A 23,941-nucleotide genomic window follows, 5' to 3' on the forward strand; every position below is an offset into this window, starting at 1 on the left:
TACCAGTAGTTTAAAAAAATAACAAAGTCAGAAATTTCGGTTGAGCTGGGAAAACCCACACTTTAAAGTACCCAAACCTTTTAAGTATTTTATTGAGTTCCTTGCTTTCAGCTGAGGCAGCTGTCGCACATTATTCAGATCATCAGGCTGTCCTTGTTGGCCAGGAACACTGCCAGTGCTATAGCCGTCAGCACCATCAGCATAGGGAGCCATCGGCCACATTGCCTCTGTGAGGAGGGGGAAAGAGAAGGAGGCCATGGATTGGTTGGAGAAGATAATAGGCAAAGGTAATCTTCCTTCTTCCCATTGTAGCCCAGCAGGAAAACTTGGGCTGGTGGAGGAGAAAAAGCTCTTTGCATCATTGTTTGACTGTGTCACCTCCCTGGGGTAAAACCACTTTACAAGCTGTCACTGGCCCAGGAATCGTAGCCAGCCAAGGGCCAGATACTTAAATACTTGTGTGAACAGTCAAGGTGGTGAATAATTCAGCAAAGTTATTCTCTGTTCATATTCCTCAATACTTTTGCCCTCCTCACCCTGTCCTTGCCACTACATTCACAAAGGGCTAAAAGAACACCATTTCATACTTTAGCTCATACTAAGTCTTTCCCTTCAGGCTCAAGAGTTCCACGAAAATGAGATTTTGATGCATGAGTTTTTCTTTCCGTGGCTGCTGTACTCTCAGTATAGTACAAACCAAGCTGACTGGGACAGGCTGGCCAGCTGTTGGCATGGGCTGATAAATTTTATCTGCAAGATTTGGCCAAAGAAGGAATCTTCCCACCATCACCTGGGGCTATGTGGGAGGAGAAACGCTCTTACTCTGGGAGGTGGCTGCCGGCTCTGGTTCAGCTCTTCTCGGCAGTGCTGCAGCTTATGCAGGCAGGAAAGATACTCCTCACTGAGGCTGTCTAACTCTGAATGCAGTTCTCTGCACTGTGGGGGAGAATACCACCAAGGTCATCACCATCATCCCATCTGGGGCAGAGTCCAGGGGAGAATGCCCTGTGTAAGTTACCCCTTTATTCATTTGGTATTTTTGCCATCATCCTCCCTTCCCAGCCTTTCTCAGATTTCAGTTTGCCTTTTGACTGTCTCACCTAGTTTGTCCAGAATGTGTTCATTTAAATGATTGGTTATAATGCATATTTTAATATTCTGTATTATACATAGAAGTGCCTTCATGTGACAGTGTAAATGTGAACAAAATGAAGTTCAGAAGTGAAATTCGTATAGCACAAAAAGACTTGGAATGTGCTTTGTACAAGTATCTCTGTTGGGAGCTAGTCACATGTGAATACTTCCCAGGGATATGTATGTAGATAGGAAGAGTTTTATTATTTAAAAGACACCATATAAAGTTTTAAGATACTCAATGTAGGTCAAACTTTGAGAAGGTAATATGTTTATTAAATGTGTTTGAGTTTAGATCAACTTTCCAAAAGGTATTTCATAAAACCTTGAATAAGGGTTGGTATACATAAGGAAGGGAGAAGATTCACAAATCAACCTCAAAGCACATTTTTTACAGGCACATGAATACCTGTGGGCACGAATCACAATTTGAACTTCGAAATCCCTTCTCTCTGGCTGCCTCCCAGCAGTTTTTCCTACCACTGTGGGGGGAGTCCCTCACTGTCTGGGGGCAGTGTCTCACCTCCTTTTCCTTGGCCTGGAGGCACAAAGTCTTCTTTTGCAGCTGGTCTCTGAAATCCCAGTCTTTCTCCTTCCCTGTACCCTCAGGCTCCACTTCGTTATGGGAGGGCTTTGGATTCCACACAGGCAAAGCCTGATCTAAAAAAGCAGCCAGATTCTCAGTGATCGTGAGGCCTGAGGAAGCGCCCTGTTGCGGACAGAATCCCCAGGAATGGGGGAGAGAACAAGGGAGGGCCTGTCCCTGGCTAGACTGCGTGGAGTGGAATTTTCAGATTTTTAAAGAACTCCCCTGGGGCCCTGCTCAGCCTAGAGTGCTGCAATTTGAGCCCCTTGAGGGTAAGGTTGGCATCTTACTTTTCTTCGAATCCCTAGTCTTGTCTAATGCCAGATATTTATAGAGAATACTTAATCCAGTTTCTTTGGTTGCATGGCATATCCTTTCAGCTAGTCGGCTGGATGCTTCCAATATAACCCCTTTCCCTTATGTCCTTATTTCAAAGTCATGAGAATGGCAGTCATATCCTACAGTTCGTCTTCATGTAGTTAAAGATGGTTTTCAGCCACCTGGCAGTCTTAAGTCTTGGTGAAGAGAGCACTGGATTTGGAGTCAAATTCAGAATATTTGAGCTGTGTCCTTAATTTGTATGACCGTAGGACTTCATTTTTTTTTATCCATAGTATGTGGGCATCATAATTTCTGCCTTACATTTTACCCAGTGAGTGTGATGAGGAAACAAAAGTGGTGTGTAGTGAGTTAACAAGGGGCTTTTGCCCCCTCCGGATGCATGATGGATCCTCAGAAAGCTAAGGCAGCAGACCCTTGAGGGCTGAGAGTGAGGTTACTGTTGCATGCAACATGGCTTAGCCTTGGGGAGTTGGCTGTGATTTGGAAAGTGAAATGTAAAAATTGACATGAAATCCTGAGTTCAAAATCAATTTATTGAAATGTTCAACACAGACATATGTTTTCAGAGGGATTAGAAATCCTTTTCACAGTTTATAAACCTCTCAGGATGGGAGGTAACTAGTTAAAGTGTTCCCAGAGCCAGTGATCAGTCCTTACAAAGCTCCCCTATATCCCTGACCTAACAGACTCCCAGAACTGGATGGGACTCCAAGAGGTCATGTGGTCCATCCCCTGCCTCTAGGCAGGCAAGGAAAGAGCAATATCTTAGAACTTGTGGAAGTAAATTTGCTGACCTTTCTTTAAGAGTTTCTCCTGTTCTTGAAGCTGAAAGGATTGATTCTGAAGCAAACCTGTTGGAAAACACAAAGAACTTGTCTGTTCTAGCATATTTACTGCAAAGACTGTCTTTTTAGAACTTTGCTTAGAACCTTAATTATTAAAGATGTTCCCATCTGTTATTGGTTGAATTGTGTTCCCCCTCTCCCCATATGTTGAAGTCCTAACTCCCAGTATCTCAGAATGTGACCTCATTTGGAGATAGATTTTTGACCTAGGTAAGTAAGTTAGAACAGGACATTAGGGTGGGCTGTAATCTAATAGGACTTGTGTCCTTATAAGAAGGGGAAGTTTGGGCACAGGCATGCACAGATGGAAGACATGTGAAGAAAAACAGGGAGAAGATGGACATCTACAAGCCTGGAACAGGTGGTTCCCTCATAGCCCTTAGGAAGATACCAACACTGCTAACACCTGGATTTTGGACTTTAAGCCTCCAGAACTGAGAGAAAATAAATATCTGTTCTTTAAGTCACCGCTTTGTGGTACTTTGTTGTGAATACACCATCCTTATAGCTCATCTTACCGTATCGTTAGCTTTAAGTCTCTACTTAAATATTACCTTAGCAGAAAGACTTTCCCAGATGACCCTGTACAAAATAGCTGCTAATTTCCCCTTCACTGGCTGCATTTTTCTCCACAGCAGTTATTACACACTGACATACATTTATTTGTTTGTAGAAATTCCACACTCTACTGCAGAGCTTACTTAGAATGTAATCTTCATCAGGGAAGGAACTGTGTCATTCTTTTCATTACTGTGTCCTCAGTGTGTATATCTAGAGTGCCTGGCACTTGGTGGGGGCTCAGTAAATATGTACTGAATAAGTAAAGGCCTGGTTTTGAAGGGACTTCTTGCCCATTGAGCTCCTGTTTGCTGCTGGTGTTCCTTCTCCCTTTCACCTCTCATTGCCTTGTGCTCTTAGTGTTTATTGCTGTTTGCATAAAACTTCTCTGTCAGGTGGGGGGCCACCAGCAGAGCTATTAGTTGGATCAGGTTCTCTGGCTTTTCTGAAATTGCCTACTTTTCTACTGAAAAGTCTCCTTTCTTTTTTGGCTCCAATATGTAGTTTTGAAGTGGACTGAGCCATATATAATATGAACTTGTTTTCGGAACCTATATTCCTAGTGACAACGGTCAGTATATTCATGTACATGATACAAGTTAGAGTATATAAAATAAGAACTGCCTTGGAAAACTCAACACTTTGTAAGCTCTGCAATTCCTGGGGGGAAATGCAGGTGGTTGTCACCAGCATGGAAGTAGAAAAGTAGAAAAGAAACAAAAAGAGTAGAGCTAATAACGCATACCTTGTGAAGAGCTACGTAAGGGACCTCACTTCATAACAAGAGAGTCTGAAAATGCACAGAAGTAGAGGATATGCCAGAGGTGGGGCCCCCGGCCCCTCCTGGATGCCTTTTGTGGGGCAGGAGACCCAGGGACACTGAAAGCCACCTGTGCACCTTTCAGAATCTGGAAAGGGAACTTACTCTGCAACTCTTGTACTTTGGTCACCAGGGCGAGTTTCTCCTCTTCTGACCTCTTTAGTTGACCTGAAAAATGAAATAATGCAAACCAAAATAGAAGAACATAAGACTTAATGAACTGGACACCTGATGAAAGGAAACGAGTAGTAGGGGCTTTCTTATCCATGGCCTCAGACATGTGTCACGTGAAAGCTGCTCTTCTACTTGTCCCAGTTCTGAAGGATAAACCAGAAGCCAAGTACCTTGGATTCCATCTGCATCAGCAGTGTGGGCTTGCATTCAGGATCGTCTTTACACACAATTTGTGTCCCTTGTCAGCTGACACAGAGGCTGTGACGGGGAAGCCTTCACTACAGTATGCCTTGTGTTTCAACTGACCATCCCTTTCAAATTAGGAATGCAGCCTTGACACATGTGACTGATGTGGGAACAGCTGTGATCTGGCTCAGAGGGATGGGCTGGAAGAGAGAGTGATACTACAAGATGGTCTAGTGCAATTAAATTAATTTTTCAGTCTTGGAATGATTAAAATAGCCCTGCCTTTCCCTCAAGGTAAAATGAAATCACAGAGCCAACCAAACAAATACTGAAGTCTTTCTCTCCAGCCAGCTTCCTTTCTCTGAGCTCACTCAGCCAAAGGTGTCCAAGGATAAGGGTACCTTGTAGGAGCTGGGTGTCCGAGCTACCCAGGTCTCTGTCCCCCTGTAGGCGTTCAATCTTGGCCTGCAGTTCCTCGTGCTCACTCTCCAGAAGTCGCAGGACCTGGTTCATCTGTAGGTCCCTGCTGTCTGCTCCCTGAGAGGAGGTGGATAGGCCAACACAGAAGCAGGTCAGTGCTAGGGTGGAGGCTGGGGGCAGGTCCCGTGGAAGAGGAAAATTGTAGAAAACTGTAGCATTTCAGAAATAGAAGGAGTATTTGGGAAATGGAAAAATAGGGAAGGTTTTTTGTTTTTTAAAAATCTTTCCCTTTGCTCTGTTTTTCACACTTAAAAGAGCAGTGCATATGATTTTCAGCATTCACAAGGGACTCACTTGGGTAAATGCCCAAATTAAGGAAGACCGTATCATCACTTTTCTAGATGTCTTCACTTCGTCTCTACTTCTTATTCTAGCGTGATCATTATTTTTATTTTTGGGTAGGGTCATTTTTCTCCAAGAATTAAGGTTAAGAAGAAAAAGACCTTCACAAAAGTTGCCTTGTAGGTCAGGGGGAGAAGAGGACAGCCGAGGCTGAGAGGTGGGCGCAGTGCAGGGGCCAGCTAGGCTCCCTCCTTTGACAAGACTCACAAACCCTGTCTCTTAACAAGTAGGCTGTTGGCATCCCTGCTTCAGTAAAATTACAAAGATGAACTTCTGAGGTGGGTCCTCAAAATTCCAAACCAAGTAAGTCCAATCTATGAAAAATAGTAGCTACTATTTGTTGAGGGCCTTCATGTGCCAGGCATTGTGCTAAGTACTTTGTGTGGATTACCGCCCTTAGTCCTGCAGCATTCCTATGATACAGGTCCTATTCTTATACTCATTTTAGAGATGAGGAAACTGAGGATTAGGAGGTTAGTTAACTCCTCTGAGGGCACATGGATTGGAAATAATGGAACCCTTGAGAATGCCAGAGGTCTACTATAATTGCTTAAAAACCAGTGGCAGGATATGTTAGTTAATAGTCAGCCTGTAAGTTAATTCATGACATTTGCTTTGTGTCACCAGTGGGCATTTCTGAGCCTGCTGCCCTGCTGGGGTGGGGTGCAGAGAGTGGGTTCGGGTATGACAGGAGGCTGATGCATATTCCAGTCCAGCCATTTGCATTTGGATGGTGTCATTCCAATGAACACTTAGTTCATTTGCATGAGCAGTGCTGACACCCTTGCTAAATTCAGAATTAGATTTCAGATCCAAAACAGTCGGGTACAAAGTGGGCAGTGAGTGAGGAACTGAAAGCCAGTTGCGCTCAGCTGCCTTTAGAGGCCTCAGGCCAGCAGAGCTCTGTCATCACTGCCGTCACTACCCTACTTCCTCTAAGCCTGCCCCCTGTCTCCAACCCCCTCCCTTCAGTGCTTGTACCTGGAGCTTGGACTGGAGCACGTGGAGTTGGCTCTCCAGCTCTCTGTGCTCTATTCCCAGGTTCCTCCAGTCCTCCTTCAGCGACTCGTACTGGCCCCTCCACTCTTCACACTGACGCTCTGCCAGAGCCAGGGACCTCTGGGGGATATCAGAGGAGAGGGTGCATCCTGGGAGTTGTGTAGCTGGTCCCTTGGTACCCAGAGCCGTGTGGCATCCCCAGCCCCTTGCAGCATCCCCACACCTGTGTGCTCTGCAGTTGCTGCTGTATGTTCATTTTCTCCTCCAGCACCTTCTGCAGTGACTCCTTGGCCTTCTGCTCAAAGCTGTTTTTCTGGTCTTCCATCTCTAATAGCACCTTTTTCATTCCCCAAGGGGAGTATTTCTGTAAATTTGATGTAATCAACACATACGCACCGAGCCACGGTATACCAAATCCAGAGCTGGGATACAGAAATGGAAAGCATTTGATCCTTACCCCTGGGCAGGGATACCAGTAATCTGGTGGACCTCGGTCCAGGCTAGAGGTAGGCAGGGAGAGTCCCCCAGGGATGTGAGAGGTGAGTGGGGATAATAATCAGTGCCCTAGGCATGGTGGGCAATGTCCCCTTGGCCTTCCGTAGGCCCTCGGAATTCAACATTTCCAAAAGGCAATCATTATAAACATTTCTCCTGTGCTTCCTATCTCAGTGACCCACATTATCGCCCACCCAATCTCCCAAGCCCTAAACCAGGGAGTATCCTGATTTCTTTCTCACTTTCTCCCAGTAAGTAGTTGTCCATCAAGCTTTGTCAAGTCAGTCTCCTTTACAGCTCATACCTGTCTGTCCCATCTGCCACCTCTTTGGTTCAGACTCTAATAATACGATACGCATCAGTGCAGTAGTTTCCTTTGTTCAAGCCTTATACCTAGAGGACTCTTCCTAAAACAAAAGTTTGATCAGGTCACCCCCTGCTTAAATCTCAGTGGATTCTCAGTGTCCTAAATATCAGGGCCTGACTCCTTGGCAGGGCATCTGGAGGAAGCCCAGACTTTAACTCCATGCTACCACCACCTAGGCTGCACTGCTCACAGATCCCTAAGCACTGTGCATTTTGGCCTCTGCCTTTGTCTGTGTAGCTTCTCTGGCTTAGAGTCTCTTTATCCATTCTTTTCACCTAATACTTCTAAGGTTCACTTCTACTCATGCTCAAGATTCAGCCCAAGAATCACATACGTTCTCATGAATCTTGACTAACCACCTCATCCCCCAACTCATTATGGATTAGGGAGCTTAGTGTTCGCACAGTAAGCCTTGCATGTCTCACTTTGCACTCTATCAACTCATCTGTCTGCTTTAGAGGACTGTAAATTCCTTCAGGGCAAAGAGCATGCTTTTTTTTTTCTTTTTAAGATCATTGTTCTTTGTAGCTTCAGAGATCTGAGCAAATCCCAGTAAATTCAATTAATGCTTTAAAAATAATAGGTTTGCATTAAAAAAAAATTCCACCTGGCCTCATAATTGAGAAAAAGACACAGAGCAGCTTTGTAGATTCTGTGGGGGTCTTGCCTTCCCCAGGCCTTTCACCTTTATGCCCTGTGATTTTGGGGAGTGCAAGACACTTACTGTCATTCTTGGGTACCCCACAGGGTAATCAGTAGTCTAGGTAACACACATTTAGGTATCAATACAAAATCATTTCCACTTAGCTTTGGAGTCATTTGAAAAAATTTGGATTTGAATGTGAGTTGATCTTACATTCTTGGAATTTTCATTAGAGACCAGATCTAGGGGTTATTGGCTGAGGTCTTACATGGGTATGTCCCAGTTATTGGACTTAACCATGCTGGTCAGCTTTATCCCCTGTTAAGAATGAATAGACTGGCATTCTGGATTATATAGTGGACTCTTATGAGCTTAGTTGACATTATTTACTTCATAAGAATCTGACAAAACAAGCCATATTTAAAAAATAAAACTTGGGGAACAGCAAACCTATATATAAAAGTCTGTTCCCCTGCATGACCCAACTGTGTGGCCAGGTCCACCCAATCTCCCTAATTCCAAATGGGAGCAGTCTGCCTGCTTCACCTCATTCTCTTGTTTTACATCTCACCACCTGTCAGAAATCCATCACTTCTCAAGTGTGAAAGTTGATTTCTTTGCTTGACTTGTAACCCAAGATCAGGCCAGTCAAGATTTTACTGCAACTGGATAACAATGCCACAGAAAAGTCAGGAGTCACAGTATTTTACTTTCTCCCAGTGATTGCTACTACATAAAAGTTGCCCAAGGAATGACAATCATTTTGCAAGACCTCCTTAACATATCCAACTCATCTGCTCAAAGATCGGGACCTGTGAAAGTCTATCTGGGTGGTGTGAATCTTTACCAAGGGCCTCTTCCTGGAGTTCGGGGAGTAAAGAACACACTTCCCAGGGTGCAAAGGGAAGGACCCCAGAACACACTTGCCAGGGTGCAGAGGGAAGGACCCCAGAACACACTTCCCAGGGTGCAAAGGGAAGGACCCCAGGAGAAAAGGAGATGGGGATGGCGAGCTGGGAACCAAAGTGAAAATGGCAAGCTAGGACTAGGTGAGTAGGAATGGGTGCATGAATCTCTGTCAGGTGGCATTTCTAGAGAGGACTGGGGTTCAAGCATTCTTCTTTAATACTAGGTTCCTGGGCTGGAAGTGTCCTCTAGAGTGCTTACCTGGGTGCAGGTGTGCAGCTGGTTTTCTAAGGATCTCAGTTTGCCCTTCAGTTTGTCTTCATTTAGCTGGCCCTGGAACAAATGGGATGAATTAATGAGTTTGGCTCAAAGCATAGCACGCAGAGAGTTTTGTTCTATATTTCCAGCCTACTGCCTAGAACGTGGTCTGTGCTCAAACAAACTTTGTAGAACTGAACTCTTTGAGGAGGTAGGGGAGAGGAAAGAGGCAAAGGATGTTTGGATAGAAGAGGATATTTCCTTTTTCTCTGGAGAAAGAGAAGGAAGAATCAGACTGGCCCCCAACATCCTCTCTGTACCTTGAGGTTCTCTATCAAATTATTCAGGGTACCCTAGCAAGAGTCCATTTGAAGGAAAGCTTTTAAGCTCTCCTTTTCTTACCTCATGACCTCTCTCCCCTGTCTGCCTAGACACTTCTGTACTCTGCAACTCCTCTCAGTCTTGTACATAGAACTTTACCTCTAATGTATATGCCAATAAGACTAATGGGGTCTCCCCACCTAGGGAATATGAATTCCCTCCCTTCCCCCCTTATGGGCTGGATTGTATCCCCATAACCATCCCCTCACCACCCACCCCTCAAAAAAATAAATTGATATATGTTGACATCCTAACTCCCAGTACCTAGAAATGTGACTGTTTTTGGAGATAGGATCTTTAAAGAGGTAATTAAGTTAAAATGAGGCCATTGGGGTGGGCCCTAAACCAATAGGTTTGGCGTCCTTATAAGAGGAAGAGGGCATCAGGGATGCACATGCACAAAAGAGAGGGTCTAAGGGGACACAGCCACAAGGGGGCCATCTGCAAGCCAAGGATAGGGGCCTCCAGAGAAACCAGCCCTGCTAGAACCTTGATCTCAGACTTCTAGTCTCCAGAACTCTGAGAAAATACATTTCTGCTGGTTAAGCCACTCCATCTATGGTGCTTCGTTACAGCAGCCCTAGCAAACTAATACATTTCCTCCCTGCCCCCTGCCCCCAACACACACACACATACCGGACTCAAGATGAGAAATTCTTTAAGAAAGCAAGAAACGGAGGAGTGTTATTAGGGCATGGGTGTGCGTGTGTATGTGCGTGGGCATGTGTGTGGTGGTGGCGGCGGCAAAGGGCTTCCCAGAACACCACATTCTATTATTCACAAGGCGGATCTGTCTAATGGCATTTTGGGCTTTCCAGTAGAGATGCTAATCTCAAGGGCGAGGACGGAGAAAGGCAGGCAGGAAGGGCCCTCCTTGGCCCTTGGTGCTTCAGTATTCCAGCTGAGTAGCTGGGAGCTTCCTTACTGCTCTGTCCTTCCCTCCTGCAGGCTTCTCCCTTCTTCCCAGGAGGGGTTTTGTCCTTCCAGACCTGAGTCTGATTTAAGGTCGTGTGTGTGAGAGGGTGAGAGAGGGCAGGGCGCCACCAATGACAGCTAGTTTCCTAGAGAAAAGGTTGTGGGTCTCTTCAGCAGTAACAGATTTTCATTTCGTCTCTTTGGCTTTGTCCAGCCAGGTCTTGTAGGATGCTTGTGAGGTCTAGAAATGACATTCCTCCTCAGAGTCTAAAATGGCCTGGGGGCAGAGGGGGGAGACTGCCTCCCCTCAGTGAGTTTCTGGGCACCTGGGGGAGGCAGGAAGTGGTATCTCAACAGCTCCTGTTTTGATCTGTTTGGCTGATTCTTCTAACCATGGGAGCCAGGGGGCGCCCCCACCCTCTCTGCTTCCTGTGTTACTCAGCTGGGCCTTGCAAAAGCAAAAGGCTTTGCCAAAAATAATTTTTCAAAGTTCTTCATAATGTTTTCCATAATGTCTCGTGTGAGATCCAAAAGTCAGGGATTTGGCATCTACAATAATACCGAGGGCTTTGGGACAGATCAAAGAGACGGACAAAGACTTTCCCTGTTCTGGGCTTTGGAGCAACTGCAAAGTGATGTGTTTTCCTGAGCGGCATGTTCATTGTTTTTCACAGGTCCTGAAATCAACTCCCTCTGCACCCCATCCCGTTGTTCAGATTTTCCTTTGCCTAAACCTCTTACTATGAAGAATGCAATCTAACCCCCTGAGTTTAAGGTTTATCTTGCTATAATTTGCAAAGAAAACAGACAAGCCCAAGGCAATAGTTTTACATTCTCTCCTGTCACCTGTTTCTTGTGGGTAGCTCCTCACTCCTTCTTTAGGATGGTTTTAATCCAATATTTTGCCTCTTCCAACTGTTTTTGTATTTTAGCCACACCCCAGATTACTTTTCCAGTCATGTTGCAGAAGACAATTCAGGATAGCCCTTTCAGTGGGAAGGAAGGGCCACCCAAGTCAGGGCCTTAAAAACAAAATCTCTCTCCGCAGCTCCGCTTTCCCAGACTCCCCAAGGAGTGCAGGAAAGCTGCAGCCAAGCTGTTGCAAATGGGGCATATTGTTTCCTGGTCTGCGTCCCAGCTCTCACTGCATGAAACCCAGTGGCACAAGGGAGAAGCACTACTGGGGACTTTCTTGGGCAATTGTCCTCCTTGCCCTTCCCTCCACTCCCCTGCCACCCCCAGGAGCCCAGGGCTCAGAGAGCATAGTACCTGCAGCTGGAAAAGGGAGTGAGGTGGAGGCCATGCACATCTGGTGCTGGTCTGAGGGCATCAGCTCCCGTTCTGCTTGTCTTTTCCCTGCTTCTGATCTGTTCTCCAGAAACGCTACAACCTCACCTCAGAAGCGTCAGCCCATGCATGGCTCAGCTCTCCGCTCTAGCAGAGGCTGCTCAGGGCTTGCAGCCAATCCCCTGCTGTGCTGTCATCTCAAGATCTCATTTCCACTTAACAGAACTTAAAACAAAAACCCAAGTGTGCCTTGCTGCTGCCTGTATTGCTTGCTTGTATTGCCTGATAGTCTGAGCTCGCTTTCTCTACTGCTCGAATTGTGTCCTCTCTGAAGGTCGGACCCAGCTCAGGGATGTCAGCATCCGGGAGGCCCAGGGTCAGCTTGGAGGGGGAGGCAGTGAGGGATCAGGTCCTCTAGGGTCTAAGAGTTTGCAGTGAGCTTCTCTGCATGTGAAGCTGGAGATTCAAATCATGGAGGCCAAAGGGAAAAAATAAAGGCCTAACCTGGGCCGAATGTCAGAGTCCCTGTTCTGGTCACTTTCTTCCATTCTTTTCCCCAAATACCACAGTCTGGGGCTGGCGTTTCACTGAAGTTGAAGTTTCCATGGGAGGGAGTAGAAGGTTGAATTGTCTTGTTTTGGGGGAGCAAGAGCTCTTAACTGAAAAATCTGAGACTGTTTTTCTCACCAACAGGAAGCTGGGGTGGGAAGGTGGGGAGGAGGAAGGAAAGAAATGTGAGTCTTAGCAGAGGTGGAAGAAGGCAGGGAGCAAACCTCAGCCAGAGGGGGCTTCTGTGCTGGAGAACGGAGTGAGAGGCCCCTTCATCAGCCTGGGAGATGTCTCCCCATGTGCCTGCCACGCTCGCTACAGCTCAGGTTCTGGTTGTATCTGACCTGGAGTATTACAAGGGCCCTCACCCCTCCTACCCAACCCAGGGCTAGGCTCCCCCTGTTAGAACACAGACCTGATCGCTGTCTGCCAGCTTAACTCTGCAGCTATTTGAGTGTATGTGCTGCCCAAGTGAGGACAACTCCTCAGCTGTCAGTGGAACGTGTACTTAGCAGAGCAGGGGCACAGCACGGGCCGGACACTGTGAGTACATGACTTTAAGCCCCAATCAAGTGTCGTCCCACCGCCACCCTGCTTAGTGTCTGGAGCAGTGTTTCTCAAACTGGGGATAGCATGCATTCTCCTAGACCTGTGATATACTTGTTTTTCCTTTAAAAGGGAATCTACATATTATTTAAGTTAAAAATACCCTGTTCAACAGAGAAAGTTGAGGCCTCATAATTCTAGAGCCCTGTCTGAGCCCCTTTCTGGTTTTATCTTTGAATATGATCCCTTCATTTTATTTACTTAATTTATTATTTTTTTATTTTGGTATCATTAAGGTACAATTACATGAAGAACATTATGTTTACTAGGCTCCCCCATTCCCCAAGTCTCCCCCACAAACCCCATTACAGTCACTGTCATCATGATCCCTTCATTGTAGCCACACTCTGCTACACCCAACGCTTTGTTACACCTGCTATAATCATTTGGATTCCTTGACCTTAAACATCCTTTTCTTTTGGCTTTTCATTCCCCACCATCCTTCCTATTTCTGGGCTGGTAAAGTCCTACCCATGCCCCTGGACGCAGCTACAGGGGCCCCTTTCCTTCAGAGCCTGCCCTGTTCCAGCTCCGGCTGAGGAATTGCCCCCTCCTCTATTCTCCGTGCCACTTTGTGGAAACTGCTGTTGTGGCTTTGTCACACTGGAGGAGAATTCTTCATTACATGGCTCTCCCTGGCGAACAGGCTAGCTCCTCCTCCATTTCTTTTTGTCCCTCTCACACAGGACCCGAGGCATAGTTGGAACTGATCAAATGTCGGTTGAATAAATGAGTTTATTTAGTTCAACACCAGAAACTACCTGGCATGCACAGCTGTCTGTCCCGGGCTCCTGTCCTGCTAATGAAAACGGCTTCCTTAGTAGTCAGGAGCCCTGAACATGGACAAGTCCAGGTCCAATGACTAATGGCGGTACAGAGGGCTGAGCTTTGGAAGTCTTCTACACATTGCTTCAACTTCTTGGTTTTGTTCTGCACCCTTCCATTCCACCTCTCTGTCTAAGCACAAGCCGTCTGTGTGGCAGGGCCAGATGTTCAGGGAGACCCCTGAGGTTATTTGTTCTCCCTTTGCACCTGGTACTTTATGCTCCAGTGGCGTCCAACTGCTTGTAGTTCCCTGAACACGCTCATCTCCCGGCTTCAATGTGGGGCCCAAGGACCCCTGGGAATCCCTGAGACCCTTTCAAAGGATCTGTGAAGTCTTCCCTTTTCCAACTACATATCTGAGAGTCTGGATTTTTCTCCTATGCTTCAACCAAAATAATGTATTACAACAGATTAAATGCAGAAGCAAATATAGTTATTTTTCATAAAAATATATAGTTTAGGCTCACATGTAAGGGATTTACTATTATAATTCAAAATGAATACATATTTTAAGTTTCCTGTTTTAATTCTAATACAATAAATTGTAATATTATAAATCTAAAAAATTCTTTGGGGCTTTCAGTACTTTTTAAAAGTATTTTAAATAATGAGAATAGATTTAAAAGAATAAATGGGTCCTGAGATTAAAAGGTTGGAGACCCATTGCATTAGACTATACCATGTCTCTGGGTCTTTGCCTGTGCTCTGTCCTCTGCCTAGAATATAGTTCCTGCTTCCACATTTGCCCAGAAAATGCCTATATAGCTGAATATCTCCCTGGCTCTCTTTTCTGTATTCATTCCTTTTTGTATACTACATATCCTGAAAACACACCTTTTATTTCTCATTTCTCTGCATTGTCTAGGCATCTGTCTCCCTGATAAAACCACAAACCCTCTAAAAGCAAGAACACTGTCTAATTAATCTTAATATTTCCAGTGCTTAATAAAGAGAGCATGACCTATGAATATTTGTCGAATGAATGGACGAAAGTCAGAAGATCTCAATTTCAGTTCCAGTTCTGCCTCCAACTAGTAGTGTGACTTTGGGCAAGTCCCTTGAGCTCTCTGACACTGTTTCCTCATTGGCAAAATGAGAAAATTAGACTAGTTGATCTCTAGTCTCTTCCCACTGACGTTTATGTCTGGGCTGAGTAGCAGCTGCACGATGGCTTGGACTTAATATTGGTGTGAATTCCATACAAAAATAGTTGACAGACACCACAGTCAGGGGAATCATCCTTCTTTTCTTCCAAAAAATTAAAAAAAAGCAATTCTTGCCCCTTTTGGTTCTGGGTCTTCCCTGGGTGTTGCAGCAACATGGCCCTCAGTTGAGGAGCCCAGCCAAGTCCCCCATATATTTACTGTGACCTGTTTGACCTCTAGGTCTTAGCATCATCCCCCACCTCCTGCCTCTTCAGCAGTGAGAAAACCCCTTCTCTTGCTGGGATGGTATGGAAAGAAGAATGAAATGGGTAGTGAGAGATGCCCGTCAGCTTTGTTCAAATAAAGATTTCATTTCCTTACCTTCCATGAGCTGTCAGAGGCCCGTATCAGGGTGGACAGCAGGTCTTGGAGAATCACCATTTTCTGTTTTAGAACTAGCTCTCTATGCAGGGCTTCCTGGGGGACAAAATGCAAGAGGGTAAGATTGACTTAGAGGAAGAAGGCCTAGACGATGGAGTGGCTGAGCGGGGTGCCCTCATGTTACTTACTTTGAGGTATTCAGAAAGCTGGATGATCTCCTAGAGAGAAAGAAGAGGAGACTGTAGGCCCCTGAAATCCTGGGACATGGAAGCAGAGCCAGGATCGGTTTGTGTCAAGTCAGCTTTCTTCCTTGACTTAGAGTCCCCCCAGGGCCCCGTGTCTGTGCTCGCCCAGGAGAAGGTGCCCCTCCATCCCATCTGAGTTTACCATGGGATTCCAGAGTGTCAGAACTTGGAGGAGCTTAGATAACATTTAATTCAACCCCTTCAAGGTAAAGATTTCTTACCTTATCTAGAACAGCAACTCCATAACTGGGAAGAGAAGAAATAAAAACAAAAATGACAATGGCTCAAAGAAACAAGCACCTTAGGACAAGGCAGTGGGATGACTCCTTCTCTGATCTCTTCTGAAGAGCCAGTAGGGTGGGAAAGGTCTTCTTCTTTCTCAATTAAGTAGACACAGAGATGCACCATGTTCCCTCTCCACGTACTGGGTGAGGGCTTTCAAGTAAACGCTTGGAAGAGAGGAATGGAGGGGCTGTGTGCGAGTTGGGGTCAGGAACATGAAAGCACTCACTTGGTTTGCTGGCTGGCGTCATTCTTAATTGCTGGCTGTGTTCCGTCTGCCTTTGTCTGAGTGCCTGAGAGATAGAGGACAAGGTGATTCAGAACCCAGGGACTCCCCACTGCGGGCCAGCAGAGGTGGCCTGAGCAGGAGTCTCTGCAGGCCCCAGTGAGGGATGGAGGCTCTGTGCTCACCACGGTGGTGTCTGGGGGGCTTCTTGGTGGGCGAGCCCTGCGCTGGAAGGCCTCCAGCCTGGGAGGGGAGGTGGTCTGCCGGATTGCTCCAGGTGCCCGAGGGAGGATGACGCGCTGTTGGAAAGATCTCAGAGATGGGTCCTGACACCTGGAAAGCAAGTGGGGGATGCTGAGATCTTCGAGCCTCTTAGAACACGGTTCTCCAGCTGATTGTGGAAAGATGAACCAATGATTTGAAAACCCAAGTAACCCATTCAAGCCTTCAGAGCTACAAGGCTGTCCCTGCTCTTCCCTCTCTTGCCCTGGAGTGGGAATGGCCTCAGGCCTGGCAGAGGGGAGCTGGGTTTGTCTCCATTTAGCCTCCACAATCCCTGATCTACCTTGTTTGGCCTCAGCCTGTCACGCAGCCAGCGTGGTGATGTGGAAAGAGAACGGGCCTGAGTTGGGAGTGAGGGCGTCTGGGCTCAGCTCCTGCTTTCTCTAGGTCTCACCCTCCCGTGGTGTGACGAGGAGTTTCGAATGGACGGCCTCAAGGTCCCCTCCTCCTCCTAGAGATGGCCGCCTTCCTCGGAGGCTTTGTGCGAAGAGAAGGGAGAAGGTAGAGGAGGCGTTTACAGAGAGGGGTGGAGTTGTAGTTGTCCCCACTTAGTTTGCTCTTTTTGTATTTTCTTCTTACAAAATCAAAACTTCTGTTTGTAATATAACACTACAAGTCTAAGAAATGCCCGTGGTATCAATCATGCAGACTGACTCAATCTCAACAAAACACTGAATGACTGGTAGGCTCAGGTGTAATTCTGTAGTCAATTGTATTTTCTGCTTAATTTTTTTTTTATTTCAACAAGAAGCATTCAGGAACCTTCTTGCCCCAGAAGTGCACAGCTGGTTTATTTTACAGCTGGGCTCAAAGATCATTTTTCTGAACAGCACCTCCTATTGCGGATTACAGAGCCACTGGTTAAGAAGCCCCGACTGAGCACCTTCTCTGAGTACAGTACTATGCCAGGCACTTGCAGAGAATACAGGGGACCCATCCCTCTGCCAGCACGCCCACAAGATGAACAGGAAGACACAGATGGTTTGCTGGCTGAGATCATTTCAACATACCCTGATTTTTGCCAACCCTGCTTCCTAGCGCAGACTATTGGGTCCTCTAAGAGTTACACAGTCATAGAGGATTTATAACCTCAAAGACCACAGCAAGCAGAGGTGGCCTGGAGAAGCCAGGGAAGCCTTCCTGGATGAGAAGAGACCTTAGCCGAGTGAATTTAGTGCAATTGGAATGGTCGAAGGGAAAGAGAGAAGGTTGGTGGGGACAACAGCCTCACAGAAGAATAAAGGAGAGATGCGTGTTTTGAGAGGGGCATCTGGAAGACTGGTTTGTGTACCTGGTATACAAGAAGCATTCAGTAAATATTTGTTGAATTAAGGATGAATGGATGCTGTCAATGATATGTATAGATTGTCTAAATTTGCACTGATACTAGGAATTAGCTGTGGAATTACTTCTAAAATTATTATTTTCTCTCCTAAAAGGCAAGTGTGAAAAAAAAAATAGCAAAACTAATGAGAAACACAAGAACCTTTGAATGAGTAAGTGGTTAAGGGAGACTTCACTACAGGACTGAGGATGAAGGGACTTAATTTAAATCACTTTTCAGTGACCTTGAGCCCACCCACCTGCCTTGAAACTTCCCCCACACTGCACCCCCACCTCCAAAGCAGTGTGTCCCTTGCTGTGGCCCACCTGCTGTCTGGGGGAAGAGATCCTGTTGGCCCAAGACAAGGGCTCCCTGGGGTCGGCTGCCTGGCCTGTCCTCCTGGAGGGACCTTGCGCCCTGGCCCTGGGGGCCTGGGCCTTGCTTTCCCCCTCCAGCTCCAGGTTCCTCCTCCTGAAGAACTGCTGTTGCCGTGCCCTCTGGAACTGCTCTCTCTGCTGGGTCCTGAGCGCCTTCCCCACCTGGCGGCAAGTGGTCACGTTGGGGCGGCAGCGGCGGCTCTCACGGGTCTCCTGCCGGCGCTCATACTTGGTCTCGTAGCTCTCAGCCCACCGGCCTCGGCCGGGGGAAAGCCTGGGGTCTGGGCTGATCATGATGACCTCCTGAGCACCTGCTGTGCTTGGCTTCCAGTTCCTGGAATAGCTGCCTGGGTCTGCCAAATGCCAGGAGGGAGGGGAAAGGGAGGGGTCAGGAGATGGGCAGAAAAATGACTGTCTTCCTGGACGAGGGGGCAGAAATAGCACACTATCCCATACATGTGGGCTGAAAACTGGGGAGGTGATGGTGTCAAACTGGCAGTCAGGACTCCTGGGTCTAGTCTCTATACTAACATCTGCTTTTCTCTGGCTTGCATCTCTTCCTCTACAAAGTGGGAATACCTCTCTGGCTGCCACTTCTTCCTTGACTGACATCTCACCCTGCCTCTAAGGTGGGAGAACATTAGAAATAATTGATAAAAATTGTCATGAGCTTATAGCCTTTTGGATGGCAGAGGGGATGTGTTCATTTTCCAGGGACTCTTAGGAAACCAGTTAAATTGGCTTTGTGTTTCCTAATCTAAAAGGAAAGTAGCATCTCTTGGCCCAAGTTGTTACTGAAGTAGGTGAGTGACTCTTCTGGCCTGGAAGGATAACCAGACCCCAAGATGGCCAGTCGTGTGACCTGCACCCACTGCTCACTTCTTAGCCTATTGCACTCTTAGCAACTGGCTGTGGGTCGGTTCTGGTCCATGATTCCTCCAGTCATGAAGCTCAGACACTGGCAACCTACTCCCCACGCCTCGGTTCTGACTCTAGGTGCAGATAAACTCAAATTGTATTTGAGTGTTGGCTGAGTGCCTACTGTCAGTCCAGTGCTGTCTGGAGCCCATTACATGGCTTTCGCTCAATCACTCTCCAAGTTGAGGATTCCATTTGTTTTTAGAATCACCTCCCTGTTAGTTAAGTATGGTGCCAAGTTGGCTTTTGTTTGCCTGGACACAGATGGTGTCATCAAAACCAGCAACCATGTGGATTATACCTTACTAAGGCCTTTACAAACAAACAAAAATGCAACAAAAACAAACAAAACAGTACCTACAAGTCCCTGGGAAACCAGTGTTGGCATAGAGGCCACACGTGTCACCCCTTCCCTTCCCCCTTCTCTCTCCAACTATCCCTCACCTACCTTCTGCAGATTTGTTTATCCTCCTAGAACCCTCTGGTCCCTTGGCTGAGTTGGCACTGGACTTGGCTGAGCTGGATCCTGAGTTCTGGCCATTCTGCGCCCTGCCTCCACTGCTTACTGGAGTCAGCCCAGGACTGATGAGGGACGAGGGACTAGCCTTTACAGCTGCCGCTTCTCTGCTTTGCCCCACGGCCCACTACCCACCACTCCGGGAACCTAGCTCCTGGGGAAGTCAGACAAGGGTGTCTCAGCTTCACCAACCAGCAGGCCTTTGCCAGATCTGGCCCCTCAGGTTTGTTTATAGGTCAAACACACTCAACAGGTAGCAGCCTCTCTGCCTTCACTGGGACTTCGCTGCCCATCCTGGCTCAGTGCGGAATTTCTCTGCAGGCTTCCTGCTCGCTCTGATCCTTCTGCTCGTTCCCAGGGTCCTGGGTATGGCAGTCTCACTCCCTGAGAGGGGTCTTCCACAGTCAAGCCCTGCACGCTCTCAAGGCTGACTCAAGGCTTGGAGGGGCACATCCTCTGGTCTCCGGCAGAGCTGACCCCATGCAGGACTGTGAGGTCATCCATGCCTGTCTTGTCCTCTTGTCCCATCCTTGGGGGGTTCTCTCCTTTCTTTAGGCTTTTCTCCTTACTCCTACTCTATAGGGGTCCCCTGACTTTCCACCTGTCACCTCCTTTATTTAAAAACTTAGAAAAGGATCTGAGAAGCCCATTCGATACTAAGTTATGAATGGCTGAATGGAGGAGACTCGGAATTATATTCAGGTGAACTCCATGTCCAAAATCTACACTGTGGCACCCTAAGCCATAGCCCCTGGCTATTCTGCCACAGACAGGGGCAGGGGATAACCCTGGCTGGGCCTCAGACTGTGTGGATTCACAGCCTGGCTCTGTCACCCACTACTTACGTGCTTTTGGACAAGCTATTAAATATCTCCAGGCTGCAATGTCTTCATTTATAAGATGGGACCAGAACCTCCCTTGCGAGGTTATGAAGATTAAAGAAAAAATTCATATCAAGCATCTGGCACATAGTACACACTACATTTTTGTTAGCTTTTTATATAATAAACATAATAATAACATTTTATTATTATATAATATATATAATATATAATTATATGATATTATATTATATTATTATATAATATATATTATTATATAATAATATATATATTATATATATTATTATATAATAACAAAAAAATAAACATTTTAATAATAAACATAAACTATGATTATTATTACCCCTGTCTGCTAACCTTGGATATTAAATACCCGGTGCTGTAAGGCAAAGGCCCCAAGCTGGCCTGGCACTCCAGGACCAGGGACGCCTCATTCTGTAGTGCTCCCACCCGTTTCTCCTTGAGGGGGCACTGCTTGCCATGTGGCAGGGATGTTGGTCCTGGACTGAAATCCTATGTAAATACACTCTGGCTCATCTGACCCCAGGGTGTGGGCTGCAAGGAGAAAGGACTTCTCTGTGGTCTGGACACAATCAGCAACTCAGGTAGGCCTGGCAGAAAGGCCAAGAGAGGATGGGGTGAAGAACTTGTGGTCACCCTACCTGCATCCCACGATTAAAATGTGGGGTGCTAGATCCCCTTCCTGTTTGGCTCTAGGTAATCCACAGGCTTTGCATAGGAGGCAGACCCTCTGGTTATGGAGAATCCTCCCCTACCTTCCTGCTGTGAGGGGGAAAGGGCTGTGGGGGAGGAGACAGAACCTGGGATAAGGTCTCGGGGTTCTCAACCAGGCTGTGTACCCAGCGCACTGAAACCCACAGCTGCCCTGCTCGGCCTCCTGGGGCAGACACTGGCACTGATTACCCAAGCAGGGAGTTGCCATAGAAGTGGCTCTATAGGGAAGGGAGAGTTCCCAGACCCCTAGGCCCTCATGCTGGGTCAGATTTCATACACTCGGCTGAGCAGAATCATACCCAGTTTCTGGGGTGTCTTGACCTGATTTAGTTGATCACAAGGAGCCATGTGGGAAGGCTGACTAAAAGGGATGGGCTGTAGAAGAAAAAGGAACTGGTCTCTGTGTGGTTCAAAGAAAGGTCACTGGGCCACTGCCCAGGCTTTCTGGCATCTGTGGTGCCCTTTGGCGCTTGCCTGAGGCCCAGTTGGAGCTCAGGGACCAGGTGGACTGGCTGGGGGTGCAGTGCTGCAGGGAGAGGTCGGGTGCTGCCTGTACCTGATAGTGGTCTGGGGCTGCCTTTCCAAGGCTCTGAGCCTACTTCTGGGCTGTGTGTGCAATGAATGGCTTCCTGCTTGGGTCTGGGTGTCCTAGCCCAGAGCACTGGGTGTGAGGGGCAGAGAAAGGGGCTTCACCTAAGCTTCTGGAAAGGCAGCTTTTGCTGTGGGGATTCCTACTTCAAAGAGAACTGTGAAAAGTCATTTAGCTCATGCCCCTGTTACTGGGTTGCTTGAGCCCTAAGTCGTTTGACTCACTCCTCATCTAATGTAATGGATGGAACAGAGGAGTGCTGGAAGCTGAGCTCCATGCTGTGGGTACGGCCTCTGGAAACCAACACAGGCACTTTCCTAGCTACCCAACCCCCAACATTCGTAACCGACACCGTCCACTCTGTGTCTCCCTGTTCAGCTCAGGAAAGCTTGGATGATAGAGCATCTTCTGCCCCGCCCCAGAGCCAGATGTCCCCAACCTGGACACAGAAGCATCCTCCACAGTTACCTCAGGTCCCAGGCTCCAACCCAAGCAGCTCAGGAAAGCATTCCAGCTCCTGGACAGATCTTGGCTCTGGTCTCAGAAGGAGCAAGACAGCAGATAAGTGAAGTGCAAGCTCTTAGTCCGTGGCTCTGGGCCCCCTTAGCATTTCCCTTCTTAATGCTGTCTTTCTTTGTGCACAGCAGCCTTACTGAAACAGGAAACAGACAAAGCCGCAATGCTTGCTCACCCCAGTTCCTCTCTCTTGCTCTCTGGCACAATCTGAGTGGGCCCCTGAGCCCTTGGGGCCTCCAGGGCTGGGCCCAGGAGCTCCTCCCCCCAGTGGGCACCCCAGCACCCTTTCTCTTGCTGTTGGATGGTCCGAGTTCTCAGACAGCTTCAAGTCAAGAGCCCTCTCCAGGAGCAGACAGGGATGGGTCTCTGGGTCAGATTCAAACCGTGCAATTCTAGGAGGGGGGAGAAATGGCTTTTTATTTCCTTTTCTCTTTAGTTACCTCTTCTCAATCTTGGTTATAAAGTTTCTGCTCTTCTAAAGTCCCCGGTGTCTTTTTCAGAATTCTGGAATGAAGCCAGCTCTGAATTCACCCCTTTCTGAAGTGATGAGTGGTGAGTGGGTGGTTGGGGAATAAAAGGAGCAATTGCAGGCAGAATCTTATTTTTAAAAAGTCAATTGGACTAGGAAATTTGGGGGAAAACTAAGAAAGGAACTGATCTGTGTGGATTGAAAAGAAACTGTTACAAGTGATATTGTCAGGAAATTCCCAAGAAGTTCAGAATAAGACAGAGAGAGAACTGGGTTAGAACAAGTTAACTGAGTAGCTTTGTAAACTGTGCAATTCACCTTGTCTGAATGGCCCACTCAATACGGTTGTTGGATGCATTCCTCAAATCTAAGTTATTCATTCTAGCATAATTCATTCTAGAATATTCTAGAAGAATATTCACTCTTTATGGGATTGTCCATGGTAGCCTTGACATCCCAAGTTTTGCAGGAACCAGTGGGGGAGGACTTGGAACTCCAAGTTCTGCAGAAAGGCTCACGCAGTGGGGGCTTATTAAAGTCTGCTCCCATTCAAGGCCTTCCCAGAGAGTGACTTGCAGACTCTCCTTTTTAGTTTGCCAAGTGTCCAGGTGGTAACTGTTTAATCAGATGTCCGCACAGACTTCCCAAGGACAAATAATCACTCTTGGCTGTAATACAACCTAAACCCATTAGGGGGAAGATAAATATTTCCTTAACTCTGACATTTGCAAGCTTGCTTCTGCAGTGGAGTCACGACATCACACTTGTGGCCAGAGTTCTCAGTCCTCTTCTTCTCTTTGATTGCTTAGCGTCATCACTGTTGATAGAGGACCTTTTAGTATAATAAACCTCAAAGTTATGCTGTAAGCGATGATCAGTGTTGGCAAGAGATCTGTCATACAGATGTTAAGATTTTGAAGGTCCAAACCCTAAGGCACAATAACGTTGTCCCATTCTTGTGGGGTCCAACATTGAGAAAGCTAAGTTACTTTTCATCCTAGGGTCTTGAGACCTTGAGACCAGGTCTCACTGGCTTGGACCTTGAGGGGCTCTGACATGATGAGACCTCAGGCCTGGGAAGGGAGTGTGTGTGTGTGCGTGTGTGTGTGTGCGTGTGTGTGGTGTGTGGTGTATTATAGAACAGACAGCACAGGAAAGAGTAAGGCTGATCTGTTTGGACATAAAGAAATACCATATGTTAATCCTCATAGCAACTCCGTTCCTCCCCTTTAGACTTCATTTCAAATTCTGCCCCCCTGGGCTTGCCACAATGTAAAACAAAGCTTATCTTTGAGTCAGGTAGCATAATGACTTGTCCCCTGGGTATGCAATACTCCTTTCTAAACTTTAAAAATTACTTCTTTTTAGGGCTCAGTTAAAGTACTACCCTGCTGT

The 23,941-nt window shown here is 46.9% G+C and overlaps 1 protein-coding gene across 3 annotated transcripts; it reads right to left on the minus strand.

Annotated features, from left to right (window-relative positions):
- Positions 1-90: 90 nt before the first annotated feature.
- TRAF3IP3 (TRAF3 interacting protein 3) lies at positions 91-22,980 on the minus strand. 3 transcript variants are annotated; one of them, XM_036912419.2, is made up of 16 exons: positions 22,030-22,980; positions 17,910-18,313; positions 16,163-16,310; positions 15,981-16,044; positions 15,691-15,715; positions 15,413-15,442; positions 15,225-15,320; positions 9,139-9,210; positions 6,690-6,830; positions 6,449-6,586; positions 5,047-5,182; positions 4,391-4,453; positions 2,857-2,913; positions 1,658-1,794; positions 823-936; positions 91-227 (listed from the first exon to the last, which is right to left on the minus strand). In XM_036912419.2, the coding sequence occupies exons 2-16, from the start codon at positions 18,252-18,254 to the stop codon at positions 135-137; spliced, it is 1,659 nt and encodes a 552-aa protein (XP_036768314.2). In that variant the 5' UTR covers positions 18,255-18,313; positions 22,030-22,980; the 3' UTR covers positions 91-134. The 3 variants fall into 3 exon arrangements, with proteins under 3 accessions (XP_036768314.2, XP_036768318.1, XP_036768317.1); XM_036912423.2 differs by lacking the exons at positions 91-227; positions 823-936; positions 1,658-1,794; ... (5 more) ...; positions 17,910-18,313; positions 22,030-22,980 and adding an exon at positions 12,223-12,419 and having other exon boundaries at positions 2,730-2,913; XM_036912422.2 differs by lacking the exons at positions 91-227; positions 823-936; positions 1,658-1,794; ... (5 more) ...; positions 17,910-18,313; positions 22,030-22,980 and adding an exon at positions 11,701-12,109 and having other exon boundaries at positions 2,730-2,913.
- Between the last annotated feature and the right edge of the window lie 961 nt (positions 22,981-23,941).

This window comes from Manis pentadactyla, chromosome 9 (assembly GCF_030020395.1).
Source record: "Manis pentadactyla isolate mManPen7 chromosome 9, mManPen7.hap1, whole genome shotgun sequence".
In the NCBI taxonomy this organism is placed as follows: Eukaryota; Metazoa; Chordata; class Mammalia; order Pholidota; family Manidae; genus Manis; species Manis pentadactyla.

Coding starts and splice junctions, on each gene's coding strand:
- TRAF3IP3 (XM_036912419.2), bottom strand. CDS start 18,254: ATGATCAGCCCAGACCCCAGGCTTTCCCCCGGCCGAGGCCGGTGGGCT. Junction 15,321..15,412: donor AGCTTTCTGAATACCTCAAA/GTAAGTAACATG, acceptor TTTGTCCCCCAG/GAAGCCCTGCATAGAGAGCT. Junction 6,587..6,689: donor AGCAACTGCAGAGCACACAG/GTGTGGGGATGC, acceptor GATATCCCCCAG/AGGTCCCTGGCTCTGGCAGA.